Raw genomic sequence first — 14,815 nt, 5'->3', positions numbered from 1 at the left:
CATTATTTCCCAAGCAACTATTATCCCCTATCAACACTCTGATATTTAGGTGCTTGCCAAACACAAATAACAGTTCCACTTTCCATTTTGTCCAGTTTCCAACTGAAACTCAAAGTCCAGCTTTGCTCGTGTCGAGGAGGAGGGTTCCAGCTGGAAATACATCTGAACTACAGCTGTCCAAGTGGAATTGCAATGGCCAGGTAAGAACCTGCCCCCCTCTCAGCACGAAGAGGTAAAGGGATGCATGGAGCTCACAGCCATCTGCTTCTGGCTCAGGAATGAAGCTATCTGCTCAGCATCAGGTGCTGGTCTCTGTGTGCACATACTGGTGATTTCTCTTGGATTCAGGTGCTTTTAGAGATGAGTCCCTTTCCGCAAGGAAACCTGAAACACTGTTTTGCCTCCATTTCAAAGTTTTAGTGCTAAAGTATTGAATCCAGGTCTCTGAGAAGGGCTCTAACTTCTTAACTTAGTGTATTTTTGAGTATAGAGTGAAGAGTGGGAGGGGGTGCAAGTAATCTGTCTTCTCTAGTGCAACTTTTATTTAGGATAAGCCACTAGGGCAGAGTCTGGGAAAAACATCTGCAGAGTATTTTCACAATTCACTGAGCAGAATGTTGCCAGCCCAGTAGAAGCATAATTGTGCAGCTCAGCACTGGTTCCCCACAGAAACTTAACTCTGAGCTCAGCACTGGCTTCAGTCAGGCTCCTTTTCCACCATCAGCTATACAAATGTAAACAAGAAATTCTTTAAGGTGTGGAAGGACTCACAGTGACAATGATTCTATGAAAACAATTTGCACAGAACCACAGCACTTCTGTGGGCTGCTGCCAAAGTTGCTGATAGTCATCATACGTGGTGTCTGTGGCTGAAGAGAAGGCAAGATATCTCTCACTATAACGCAGACTAAAGCAGCATGAGACACTTGTTCTGTTACGTTAACATTGTAAGTTCTGTGCTAATTCAGGCACGGTCCAACATTCCAGACTTAAGAAATTAATGTGCAAGCCAGAAATGAAATTTCCTCAGCAGTATGTATGACTGTGTATCTTTTTCCTACCTTCCGAAGTCAAGTAACAGGATTAGAACAGGAAGAGAGATGTGACATGCATCATAGGTAAACAGCAGTCATCAATCTCTTCCTGTGACAGTATTAAAAGTACAGTCACTCCAATCACCTCTGGGATTCCCCAGCATCAACTAGAACTTGAAATTTCCCTTTCTGATTAGAAGTGGTTAGTACTAGAAACTTTTAATCAGCACAGCAGAAGAAGGAAAGACTATTGCAACTAGGAATTTCTCCCTCTAAAAGAAAAGATAAAGGAAACGCATACTTGGTGAACTGCTTAACACTTCAAAATTCTTTTTGAAAATGTAGTTTTGTCAGTGTAAGTTATTAAACACACAAACAGTTACACAGTCGTTAACTCACAAAACAGTTTTATTTCACACTCTACAAAGTTAATACACATTTTAAAAAGCTTACAGTACTCTAGCTTACATCTACTGCCACTGAACGTCTGAATAGTGGACTTCACAGATCTCTGAGGTTATTAGGGCTGTGAGCAGGTTTAAGCCTACTGTGTAGGTTAGAGAGGGTCTATTCAGAGAGCAGTTCAGAGTATGAAACTCAGAGGACTACATGCCAGCTCCACATTTGCATGCTAAGGAGAAGTGTCAATAAACACTTCCCCTTTCCACTACTGAAAGTAACTCTCCCCATGGTGGGCCCTTACAGCTCATCAGAACTGAGGCAGCTGTAACAAGGAGCCAAACAGAGATGTGGATTAGGGTGTACAGTTTCCCCAGGCTGAATGCTGAATGACACAAGGATAAATCCACCTTGCCTAAACAAATAATCAGATTTCAGGCTGTGCGTTGCTGCTGTGTCACAATAGGATGGAAGTGTGGCTCTCCAGTTCTGGATTGATATTATATACAAGAAATATTTAAAAACTGGAAGTACTTAATAAGAATAAAAAAGGGTGCGATACCTGAAATGAATTTGGATTGCATGGATCTAAATACATCCACAGGTGTCCAAAGTGAGCTATTTTTTCACTTCAGATGCAACTCCTCTCTGCTACTTGACTCTAAATAGCTAGAGAGAACTTCCTCTACTGTGCCCTCGAACTGTGCTTTCCTTAAGTACTTAAAATCCTGGCATAGTAACAATTCTGCAAAGTCTCTGGAGTAAGAGCAATGGCACAAGATGTTGACTGGTCATGCTATAAACTTTGAAAATCCAAGCAGGTAAGACTCAAATAAGCCAGTTTTCAGATCACTAAATAGTTAAAGAAAAGATTGTTTACTGATGGCATTCTGCTTGGAATGAAGAACCAAAAACTAGTTATATATGTTTGTTTCCCACTAGGTGCAAAATGAACTTGCTAGGAGAATACAGTGTTTAATTCAGAAATAAATATAAATATGCAGTTGATTTCTGAGACTTTCATGGAAATAAACAAAAGGACACAAAAAGAACCTAAAAGCCTTAAAAGGAATAAAAATATTGTAATGTGGTTCTTTAAGGTGCTATGAGATGATCTCTTTATCATGTAGCACTGGGAAGGTGAGACTTGGCTTCTCCAAGAAACAGCAGTAATCTTTGCAACCCAAGTGAAATGTTTTCAGGTTGTTTTAATTATCTACGTAAGACACAGCATTCTTTATCCAAAATGGCAATTAGTGAAATCTTCATCTGGGAGCCTGAGGGGAAAGGGACCCTGCCTTGCCAGCTCACTCATCCTTCCTTTTCATTTCTGCAATATTTTTTTTTATTTCTGCAGTATCTCACTTGAACAGTTTGTTGGGTACCAGAGCCCCCTCCCAGCAACTAACTTTGGTGAAAGAGAAGAATGGGATGAAAATCTGTCTTTTCAGACTTTCATTACATAGCATAATAATAGGCAGGAGACACAAACCCATTTTTAAGTCTTTTCCCTGTCATCTTTTGGAACAGCTGTAAGGCAACAAATCTTAATATAAGCTAGTTTTCTTCATGATTCTCAAAAATTCTTGCTCACTTACTTCTCCATCTCCATCTCGATCAGCTTCATCAATCATTTCCTACAAAACAGGGTATATCTGATCAGGCACTGGGCTTGAATCTAACCTTAAGACCTTCTATTCATTAAAAAACAACAAAACAGAAGTACTTAATAAGAAAACAGAACCATGTATTTTATTATTCTGCACATCTCTAACCTCTCAGTTCTTTGTGTATTGCATGAATTTCCCACCCTGTCCTTAGGAACTCCAGGGGCTGGGAAAGCTCTGGCAAATTAAATTTACCTGAAGCTCTTCATCGGTTAAATTTTCTCCCAGCTCCTTGGCAACCCTTTTCAAGTTTTTGAATGAAATCTTTCCTGTCCCATCATCATCGAATAATCTGAAAGCTTTCAAAATTTCTTCCTTTGAATCCTTTTCACTCTAGAAGGAGAGTAAAATATTTGTTACTTACAAAACACCTGCTAATATGATACATCCTTTTATAGTATTCTTTATGCTGTCCCAAGATTATATAGACGTATTTTTAAGAACTCCTACCATTTTTTGTGTCATCATAGCCAAAAAGTCTTCAAAGTCAATGGTGCCACTTCCTTCTTTGTCAATATCTGCTATCATTTTCTTAATTTCTTCTTTCTTTGGCTCAAAGCCTAAAGCACGCATCGCAACCTGTGCCAAAAAGCAATTGTGTTAGGAGGCCACCAGAATTCTAAAGGCAGCAGCTACACGAATTTCCTCTTCCAAACTGCAATAGCAAGTCACTTTAAGGAAGACATTCTGATAGCTCTTGCCTGTGTGTTTTATCTTTCATATTAGTAATAGAGTAGATTTGATGTTTGTAAGACTCATGTATTGTCTCTTTGGGTCCATGTGGAACATAGATGTATTCTTGAACCTGAGAAACTTTTTGTGTCTCATCTACGTTTCTGATCTACACATTACTTTTCAGCAAGGTTCCTAAAAGGACTGGATTCTCAAAACAGGACTTGGGGAGGAAAGGGAAGAGTGCAATCAGGGTTGTAATCTCAATTCATCAGAAATAGCAGGCAGAATGCCTTTTAATTTTGATGTCTTCCGAATTACATGTTATTAACTTATACAGTGAAGTGAACAGATAAAAGAAATCGAGGAGGACAGCTCTTGGCACTTTTGGTTACATGTTCGGGAGTGGGGGCAACTGACAACACTCCATAAATCTTTGCCTCAGTAAATCATCACTCAATTACTGCTGGACTAAGGAAAAGAAAAGCAAACTTTGAGTCTTACAGAGCACAAGCAAAGTACTGCTATAAAAGTGGGTGTTGCTGTTTAGAGGGTTGTACAAAAGCTTAATGTTGTTTAAACCAAACTCTGCTGTTCTACCAGCCTGCAACATTTACTTCACTACTGAAAAAAAAAAAAAAAGACTAGTAATTTGCTGGTCCTGGTGTGCCAAATGATTACAGGATATTTCATTTAGAAACTGAAGTTTCAAGAACATGCAACCTGAGGAGGATTTGTTCAGTTAATATTGATTCCTTCTGTATGACATGCTGGAAACAGTGGCAGAAATGTTCATGGTAAACATTTTTCTATTGGAAAGTGTTAAGTCACTAAAAACTTCACATTTATCTGACGTGTGTTTTCTGACTAATGCCTTGTGATGGGATAACTCAAAATATTCTACTTTGTCTTTCAGAGGGGGCCACTTTCTATTGTAAAGTATCCATATTTTGGAATTAATTTTCAAAAAGTAAAACACAGCATGAGGTGGTTGGTGCTATACCAGTTCAGTCCATTTTAAGAACTACATTTTCACAGGTATAAACTGTGTTCAGATAACACAGTCACACAGTCACCTTAATCAAGGACAAGTACAACCAGATAAATCCTGAATTATTAAGCTACAGTTTAGACAACCCTGTACTTTTAGGTAATGTGTGCAGAAGCAGAGGTAATGTGCTTCTATGTGAGGAATCAAGGTCAAGAAGATAAAATGTTCAGGCTTGGGGAAAAAAAAAATGAGGTGCTGGTAGGGAAAACATAACAGAAAGTAAATTTCCCCTTGTACCACCGTGTGCATGCACACACAGACACTGCCCGAATTCCCAACTGAAGTCCAACTCACATCTCTGTTTTGTTCTTTATTAAATAAAAGAACAGATAATCTGTGGATTATATGTATGAAAAAATAGTAGCATCTTTCCGGATTAAGTGCAAGATCTGTGTGTTTATCTCCAGGATGAAGAAAACGTTTTGTGTTCTGGTATTCATCCTAAAACAAAAGAATTCCAGTTCCCAGAAACAATGGCCTTAGCCAGTCATGAAAACAGAAATGCATACAGTTAGTTCAGGAACTGTTAAGTTCCTCTCATGCCCAGGCATTCAAAACTACCTGACCAATTATGCTTGCATTAGAGAAGTCTGGCAGCTGTCTATTACATACAGGTTTCTCAGGTTATCCATGTAGTACACCCCAAGTTCAGTCATGGCAGTAAGCATTACTGCTATTCATAAACCAGTAAGCATTAAGCAGTAAGCATTACTGTTTTTTATAAACCAGTATTTTAAAACAGAGCAAGTTAGGCCTGGGCAAACAGAAAAAGCAGCTGCAATCTCGTGACCCATGATACTTCCAAACAAGAAAAAAAAAACTTTGAAAACCTTGAGTTCTTTTATATCGATGCTTCCAGATCCATCAGTATCAAACAGATCAAAAGCTTCTCTGATCTCCTGCTTTTGCTCTTCTGTAAGTTCAGGTTTCAAGCCACTTTTCTTTCGCTGGGCTGTACTGAAGCCAGGTTTTCTATAGTTGGACGCCTTCAGAAAGAAGAAGGATGAGAAAGAGCTCACTCAGAAAAAAAGTCAAAACAAAATTAAATTATAAGTAACAGTAAAGGTGTAGCAAAGTGAGAAACATTCTTTGCTGCACCTGGTCGACTGCAACTGGGTTTCTATGTGCGTTTTCCTAGATTATTCCAGGAAGAAACCGAGCTGAAGACTTTGTTCTGAGGGAAGTATCCGAGCTTCCCGTGTTCAGCTCTAAGTAGAAAGAATGCCAGTTGAAGAGAATGCTACAGAAAGCGGGAGACAGCCTCAAAATGAACTGCTTATATGGGTCGCGACGGGAAGCGGCGCACAAATTTAGACAGTCCTCAAGTTCAGTACTGAAATGGGAGGCCTGAGAGCATCGGCTCCGTTGGGGCAAAGGCGTTCGGTGCTTCCCTGGTCGGACTGCAAACCAGCGCGTCCCCGCGGCGCAGGTCTGAGCGGCTGGACGCTGCGGGCCCGCCACGCTCCCCAGGTGGGAACGCTGCGGCCCGGGAGGCAGCGCGGTGAGGGCCCGGCCATCCCCCACACCCTGCAGGCTCCTTGAGGCGGAGCGGCGCGGGCCGCGCGCAGCCAGCCTGGCGTAGGGCAAGGGGAAAGCTCTCACCATCTGCTTGCGGCCGCACCGCGCCGGGATCACACGGGACGCCGAGACGAGCTCCCTACCGCCGCACGCCTCGACAGCGAGCCGACCAATCGGCGAGCCGGATGTGCTGGAGGCCCGCCCGCCTGCTTCGTCGGGACCAATGGAGGTTCGGTGGGCTCGTGACGCCACGAGTGCGCCGCGCTCGCCGCGCAACGGCGGCGGGATTGCTGTCATGGCAACGGAGTGGCTGTGAGCGCGCGGCTCGGCCCGTCTCGCCGCCGTTGGGCCGCCGCGGGGATCCCGAGGGGCGGGCGGTGGGGGGAGAAGGAGGCCGTAGCGAAGCGCTGAGGAACCGGGGCCTTCCTCCGGCGGGCAGGCCTCTAGCACGTGTGCGAAGCTACGCAGTGAGTGTGGGGCCCGGCTCTCGTAACCGTCCGGTTCTGTACTGGCGAGTCCTAAAAACGCCGTGTGCGAACGTGACGAGCGGTCCCGAGCCCAGCCGCGTGTCCGCCCTTTGCTTTCGGCCACCTGCTGCGGGACGCGGCGTGCAGGTAGAGGAGGCCCCGTATGCGGCCGTGGCTCTCCTCAGCGCTGGTCTCGTTTGTTGAGCGGCTCTGCGGGATCCCTCCTCCCCTCTGCTGAGCTCTATTTCAGCTTTTCCGCCTCGGGCTGGACGGACAAAGAGGTAAGGGGTAGGCGGGGGGAAAAGTTAAACGGGGGTCTGCTTTACGTTGATCCCTGGAGCGTGTTCGTTCCTAGCTCCATCTTCTTGCCAAAATAACACGTAAAACAAAAAGGTGGAAAATTGTCTCGATTACACGTGTCAGAGGTTGTGCAAGCAACAAAATACGAGCATACTTTCCTATAAGTGCATGTCCTGCTTTCATCTACTTTTGCAGCCAAGTCGTTGGGTCCATTCAGTGCAGGTTTATGATTCTATGTATCTGCAGGAGAGCAGGCTGGTGCCCAGAACAAAGCTAGTTATTATGAGTATAAGCTGAAAGTGGAAGACACATTTTTCAAGTAAAACTTCAGAGTGAATTTTAGCTAAGTGTATCCTTTTGGCTGCCTTGAGATTTCAAAGTGCATGGCTTTGATAGCTGCATTAGCTGCGCAATCCATCTTGTAACCTGCTGTGATTCTCATGGACTCACAGAACTGTATGGGTTGGGAGGAACCTCTAGAGATCAACAAGTCCAATCTCCCTGCTAAAGCATGCTTCCTGCAGCCATTTGGATTGGAAAGTGTCCATTTGGATCCAAGGGAGGCTGGGCAACCTCTCTGGGCAGCCTGTTCCAGTGCTCCATTACTCTGATAGTAACAAACTTTGTTCCACTATTAGTATGGAACTTCCTGTGTTCCAGTTTCTGCCTGTTTCATTTCTTCATGTTTCATATCGGATTCCATGATCTAATGATTGTTGTTTAATTTGGTCATTGTTTCAAAACAGTCTAGTTGTGATTTTAAGTTAAGGTTTCATTTAAGGGCAAAGAAAAAAAAAAAGGCTTAAAAAAATATTTTTACTGGAGATACTGATGTGGTTGCATAGCATGCCTAGAAAAAAGACTGCCAAGAAAAATTTCCAGAGAACGGCTTTAAGGAATTTGGATGGATATTTTCAGTAGTGTACTTCCAGTGCAATTTTAAAGCCAGAAGGAGGGATTGCAGGTAACTACAAAACAATGTAATTTCTTTGTTAGTATTTGTTTTGATACTTCGGGAGTATCTAGCAATTGAAGTTCTATTGGCAATTTGGAGTGGAGTAGAACATGAAGGTTGTTGCCATATAAAGGTTATGTTGATGGCCAATGCTACTCTTTAAATTCCCGCTTGTTTTTTTTTTTTTTGAGCTAGTATGTGGGTGAACTTTCACTGAGTGTAGTAGCAAAAAAGGTTTTGATTTTGGAATAGTTCTGCGAAGAGACCTTCAGAGAGATGAAGTATTATTTGAATCTGGACAGAAAAGGTGTATGAGTTATGACTTCTTAATTTTTGGTGTATATACTTTTTCATTTAAAAAAAAAAAAAAGAAAAGCTTTAGCTTAATCCATGTGGTTTCCCACAGGAGTGCGGTGTGGAAAGGATTTTAAGGGAGAGAAAATTTATTTTTGGTGTGTTAAAGCTGAGTAGTCAACCAAAACTTGAAAGACTTAAATGGAGTATCAATGTATGTTAAATGGAATGAATAGAATTTGGAATAAAATAAGTATTATGTTTTTCCATATTTGAAAGTTAAATTCAATGGCATAACTAATAGTACCAAGATGGATCTGTACCAGGCCAATGGTGTTGTGTATAATTGTCTATTCAGCCCTACCTTTGTTCTAATTCTAGATAACAGGTCACAACTGAAAGTTCTGTTAGATCTGTACTGTTTCACGTTTAAGAAACCACTGGAATCAATAGCTTTTTACTACCTGTCTCTCACACACACACACACACACACACAAATCCATGATATTTTAGCAGTGCATCTTTTCAGCAAGTCTGTGAGTTGCTGTCTCAAAATAAATGCACAAGATAAAAGATTTTTGTGGAATATGTCACTGGAGAGCTCTGTTCAGTGTTAAACAAAACCCAGGGAGGTGGTGGAGTTGCCTTCCTAGTAGTGTTCAAGAGGTGTCTGGTTGAGGAGCTACGAGATATGGTTTAGAGGCTTATGGTAGCAGTGGTAATGGGAGGGCGGTTGGACTAGCTGATCTTGTAGGTCCTTTGCAATCTTGTGATTCTATGGTTCTATTGTATGAAACTGTTAATTTAGTATTTTTTGTGATGTGTTCTCTGGAATACTATGAGGATGGGACAGTAAGTTTGTGTTCTGTTCCCAGATGCTGCACACTGGCCATGGCTTTCAGGGCTGTGAATTCAAGAAGACATATTGGACTCCAGCAGCTCTCATCCTTGGCGTGGGCTGGACGAACATTATTGGGACCAATGAAATCCTGTAAATTTGTTGTGGATGAAAGCACCAACGAAAGCATGTTGATTTGTTCTGCTGTTAGACTGATGGAAAGTTTGGATTTAACTAGTGCTGCTGGACAGCTTCTTAATGAAACCATTCAGGCCCAAAACAAGGAATTTAAAACTGGGATGAGTACCCTGTTGTTCCTTGTTGGTGCGTGGAGTAATGCTGTACTGGAATGCCTCCAGCAGAATGTTCCTGTTTCAGCAATAGTATCTGTGATGTCTGAGGGGTTGGACTCTTGCTGTGAGAAAGTCCAGTGTCTTCAAATATCAGTACATGATGTAAACAAAGAGCTGTGTTCTAGCAGTGTTAGGCCAAGAACTTCTGAAAGTAAAGTTTCCCAAATTCCATGTGACAGTTCTCTAAATCATCAGATTTCTCTGTATTTTCAGAAAGATATTTCTGCATCAGAAGAACTTGTTCCAAGAAATTCTTGTTTCCCTCAGGAAGCTGATTGTAATTTTAATAAGGGCCTGGTTTGGCCTTTGGCCAGTTTTGGTTCAGTAGCTTCCCTTGTCAAGTCAGTGGATGACAAAAGTACATCTGTGATTTCTGGAAGTGGTGTCTCTGCCTCCATCTGTAAGCGAAAAGTATTAACTCACAGCAGATACTTCAGCACTGCAGCAAAAAGCCATGTTTCAAGTCACCTACATGATTCTCAGATATACCTCTCAGGACAGTCAGCATATACTTGTGAATGTTATGGTTTAGAACACCTTGCAATGGCTCTAAGTCATGGTAATCAGCCTAGCATGAAACTGCTTCGAGGCATTGTTGCATATCAACACGAGAGAGCAGAATGTAGTGGCTCTTCTCAGTTCAGTATCGCAGAAATTGCAACATGCTGTTTACCAGGTCTGCCTGAAAGTTACTCTTGTGTTTGCCCAGGTTTTATCACTCTGGTGTCACCAGAACAAGCCACAATTATCAAATACTTTCAGAACAAATCCCTTTGGATTCTGCTAATGGATGGTGACCTAACCGAACAGTATCGTCACTTAGGTTTCACTAAGCCACGGAATGTGAAGACCGTATTGGAGTATCCTAGCCTACAGGAAGGTGGATCAAGAGACTCATGGCTAAGCAGTACGTTAGATATTCTAATAAGCTTGGAAGTAAACTTGGTTTTGGTCAAAGGAGCTGTGTGTAAAAACTTAATGGAAAGATGCATCGCAAACAATATATTGGTAATAAGTTCTGTGACTCAGAATGTTTTGAGTGCCTTTGGGGAGGTGACCGGTGCCCAGCCCATGACATACCTCACTCAGCTGAATGCTGCTTGCCTGGGGAGCGGGGTCTGGGTAGAGCTGTGGAAGGGCTGTGACGAGCGTGCAATGGAACTGGGTCAGCTTGTGCCAGTCAGGATAAAAGTGCAAAGAATTCCCCTGCTGACAGCCGTGCTCACCACCACAGTAACTTCAAAAATGCAGCTCATTGAAGACCAGTTTTGGACTTTTGTCTATCGACTCCATCATGCTTTAAAGGATGGGAAAGTTTTTCCTGGTGGTGGTGCAGTTGAGTTCTTATGTCTTAGTCACAGTCAGATGCTTGCAGAGCAGTCTTCAAAGCTAGCAGATAAAAATGCTGTGAAGGAGTTTCATAGTCCTAGGCTGGCAGCATCTTCATCAGAATATAAAGCAATTGTGCTTCAAGCACTAGCCACTGGCTGGAACCAGTATCTTTCCATGGTTATGTGCAACACTGCAAAAGCAGCATTGGAGTTTGAAGCACATACCTTAATTGATCATCACCTCCAAAAAGCAGCTTACTGTGGCTCTCCCTCAGCATATGTACTGAAAGAGTTCAGAAGAGGTGGTATGTTCAGAGGTGGTTCTATCCCTTTCACTGACAGTGAAGAGGGTGTAAAGGCTTATGATAATGTTACAGCCAAGATGGAGGCATGGCGGAGAGCTCTAGACTTGGTGCTGCTAGTGCTTCAAACGGATGCCGAAATCATCATAGGTCCCAGAAGGAGTCAGCTATTAAACTCACATTCATCAAGTGAATTTATGTTTTTGTAGGACTTGTAAGCTTGCTTTTTTTCTTTTTTTTTAATGAGTCTGGGAGTCAACGGGTGAAAGAAGTCCAGGTACAATCTACATTTCTTCAAAAAGCAAACATTTAGACGTGGTTAGGGCTTGAGAGTATAATAGCAGGAACCTCCATGTGAAACAGTAACAAGATAGATCTCATTTCCCATTTCTAGAAACTGGAGTTAAATAAGACAAAAACCACGTGTGGGCTAATCTCTAAACCCCAGCCATGTATTCCTAACTGATGATATTGTCTATATAGCTAGGCTAATCCAGTTCAGCTGACTTTTCTAGCTTCATTTAGCAGAGCAGATGTGCAGTTCTTTTTTTTTTATTATGAAGAGGAGCACTGTGAAGTCAAGTTGGAGAAATGTTAGATTCCTTGTGTAAACTTCCCAACACGTACTGTTTGTATGAGGTGTTTGCAGTTGTATACAGTAAAGTACTTAATATCTTCTGAAGAGGGGGCTTTCTTACATTTTGTTGGCTTATTTGTCTGCGTTAGACCTAAGAGGTAATTAAGATCATAACTCATAATCGTAATTCATAATTTCTTAATTTCTGTGCATTCCAAGTTAAGCTCGCAATAACTTATGACTGTTACGTCTTAAAATAAGAGGTTGTATTGGTTGATTCTGTTTTTGCATAATTGTATGGGCAATATGTTTTCTATTTTGAAATATACCCCTTTGAAATTTCTCAAGTTTCTGTATAAATTCAGGCCGAACCCTCCCCTTTTGTGTTACAGAGTGGATATAACTCTACACAGTTTTGTTTCAGTAGCAAGTTGGATTTCTAGATTATTTCCTTTAGGTTCTTTCAGATAGCCTTGTGGAGAAGAAAAGTGTAATTATATCAGCTGTTTCTTAAAAACTGGCAGTGAATCTTACCTGAATGGTTGAGGCATCGCCATGGTACTGTGTGTCTCAGTACTTAAAACTGAAAACAGAACAATTCAGAAGTGGCACTTCGTTGCAAGAAAGAGGTTTGTAATATGTGTTTGTAAGAGGATATTTTTTCTGAAACTAGCATTTTACACAGTGATGTGTTGGGTGAAAACAGAGAATGGGAATGGTCATTTGAAGAGAATTAGGAATTCACTTCAGGAGTTGATCCTCATTAAAATGCTGATGGCTAGCAGTACTTGGCTTAAGCACTTACCCATTCTGAGTTCTGGTGACAGACAGTCCGGTGGTGGTGAAATCTAAGAATTGGGGTGGGCTGAAGAATATGTTTTCTGGGTCCTGATTCCTCCGGGCTTACTTTCATTGTCATATGTCTTCACCACAGAAGATGCTTTGGAGAAGAGCCGTCAGCTGTGTGGAATCCCTGTGCTCTTTGGCAGTGCCCCAGCACTTCTGATTCCTGATGGAGTTACTCCTTCTGCTTGGGAAGGCCTCTCTTCTCTACCTATGTGTTTCATGGTGCCAAATTCCAGAGAGTTTGAGTTTATGGAAAGGAAAGACAGTTCCTAAACTGTTTCTCCCATGGTGCCAACCATCAGCCTGCAGCAGCCTTCTATGCTGTATGTTTTTTAGCAAATTCTGTATGCAGCTCTTTCACAGAGCTGTTTGTCAGAGTAGTTTATGCTAATTGAATGACTGTTTTATTTAGTATATAGGGCAAGAAAAGGCACAGATAATGAAGTTCATCCTTAAATGTTGTAGGTGCCTATAGATGCATTTGTGTATGAAAGTTATGTTGTATGTTATGTTGGTGTGTTTTCAAATGTTGCATTGAGAGCTCTTGTTGCTGAATTTAACATCTATGTTTTCTAATTGAATGTAAATGGAAGAAGGCCTTTTGGAAGGCTAAGGGAGCGTATGAATTGCAGTTACTTTTTGTAAATATCACAAAATAACTTTTCTGTTTGTGGAAAGCTATGCTCATGTTATTTGGCCACCACTCATCTGAAAGTGCGTATTTTGCTTTTCTTACTAACTCCACAAATCAGCTGGTTTTGGTAAAATCTCATCAGTAATATACAGGTTTGAAGGAAAAGTTCTTAGCACCATACGGATCTATTTCGAAGTTGTGATCATACTGCAGTTATGTTTTAATTATTAGTCAGTTGGCCGTTGTAAGTGCTAGGTCACACATCTCAAGACATCAGAGAAAGCAGTTTGAAAACCAGCACAAGAAAGATGTGGAACTCTTGGAACGGGTCTATAGGAGGGCCACTAGGATGATCAGAGGGCTCCTATGAAGAAAGGTTGAGGAACTGGGCTTGTTTAGTTTGGGAAAGAGAAGGCTCCGGGGAGACCTCATTGTGGCCTTCCAGTACTTGAAGGGAACATTTAAACAAGTTGTGGATATGAGGGAGGATTATGAGGGTGGATAGTGATAGGACAAGGAATGCTTTTAATCTGGGGCAGGGGAGGTTTAGGTTAGGTATTAGGAGGAAGTTTTTCACACAGAGGATGGTGATGCAGTGGAACACGTTACCCAAGGAGGTTGTGGATGCCCCATCCCTGGAGGCATTCAAGGCCAGGCTGGATGTGGCTCTGGGCAGCCTGGTCTGCTGGTTGGAGACCCTGCACACAGCAGGGGGGTTGAAACTTGATGATCGTTGTGGTCATTTTCAACCCAGGCCATTCTATGATTCTATGAGAAATCAAAATTTTAAAGGAGCTAGAGGATGTAAGGGGAAAAAAGAAAGGGAAACCCGATGTATAAATAGAGACAAACTCTGCTTCTTTGCAGATGTTTGCAGCTCATGTTTGGCTTTACTGTTTTTCTTGAGCCTCCTGTACTTAGTGTTGCATAATCCCTGTTTCCAAGAAAAGATCCAGTTGTACTTCACTTGAATAATAGAGTTAAGTGGATTATGGAAAAAACTTCATACATGAATTGTGCTGAAGTGGTCCAAGTGTCTATTTATAAGGCTGTAAGGCACTGCGAGCTGACGCACCAAGTGTTGAGAAAATCCAATGATGTCATTTTTCCAATCAGGCTATTTAAAAGTACTTAATGGTGTATTTGAATTCTGCAAAGCAGAGGTTTTCTGAAAAGCTCTCAGACATAACATTTTGATTATTTAACAGTTGCTTTTCTACAGGCCAACAAAATGGGAAGTTTTAAAAATTTTGCTGGATGCTGTATAGTGGATTATTTAAAATTGTCTCTTTGATTTGCATAGAAAATAAAGGTGCACTGTCTTCGAGGCATCCTCCTTCTGCAATGTGAAATCTGATACACGTATGGATTCCTCAGCACCTCATCTCTAAAACCTTGCTGCTACAACATGGAATTGGTCCCGTGCACGTGTCTGGCATGATTTGACCCAGTGTGGGGAATTATGCCATCAACTGCCACTGCCAGTTTCAGCTTTACCCTTGGCAGATGTTCCTCGGCCATACACAAAGGTTTTTTTGTATAGAATATGATGTGATGGAAGAGCTAAGCTTTCATAT

General features: G+C 41.8%; 2 protein-coding genes across 3 annotated transcripts in view; one reads left to right on the top strand and one right to left on the bottom strand.

The window, feature by feature from the left end:
- BBS12 (Bardet-Biedl syndrome 12) overlaps window positions 1-14,499 on the top strand; it is a 56,996-nt gene extending 42,497 nt beyond the window's left edge. Inside the window, exons 11-12 of one of the 2 annotated variants that reach the window (XR_007376729.1) lie at window positions 96-200; window positions 5,962-6,413. Coding sequence is in view for 1 of the 2 variants with exons in the window: in XM_048943109.1 (XP_048799066.1) it covers window positions 96-200; window positions 9,233-11,390 (2,263 nt within the window). In the remaining variant the exon portion in view is untranslated. Of the gene's footprint in view, window positions 1-95; window positions 201-5,961; window positions 6,414-9,232 lie in introns of those variants that run through there. The other variant, XM_048943109.1, reaches the window with a different exon arrangement.
- Window positions 1,478-6,648, bottom strand: LOC125692513 (uncharacterized). Its single transcript, XM_048943113.1, has 5 exons — window positions 6,426-6,648; window positions 5,654-5,809; window positions 3,551-3,679; window positions 3,296-3,433; window positions 1,478-3,070 (listed from the first exon to the last, which is right to left on the bottom strand). Exons 1-5 carry the CDS (start codon window positions 6,636-6,638, stop codon window positions 2,981-2,983), a joined length of 726 nt encoding a protein of 241 aa, XP_048799070.1. The 5' UTR covers window positions 6,639-6,648; the 3' UTR covers window positions 1,478-2,980.
- Window positions 14,500-14,815: the final 316 nt, after the last annotated feature.

This window comes from Lagopus muta, chromosome 4, assembly GCF_023343835.1.
Source record: "Lagopus muta isolate bLagMut1 chromosome 4, bLagMut1 primary, whole genome shotgun sequence".
NCBI classification, from domain to species: domain Eukaryota; kingdom Metazoa; phylum Chordata; class Aves; order Galliformes; family Phasianidae; genus Lagopus; species Lagopus muta.
This window is presented reverse-complemented; position numbering and strand designations above follow the sequence as displayed.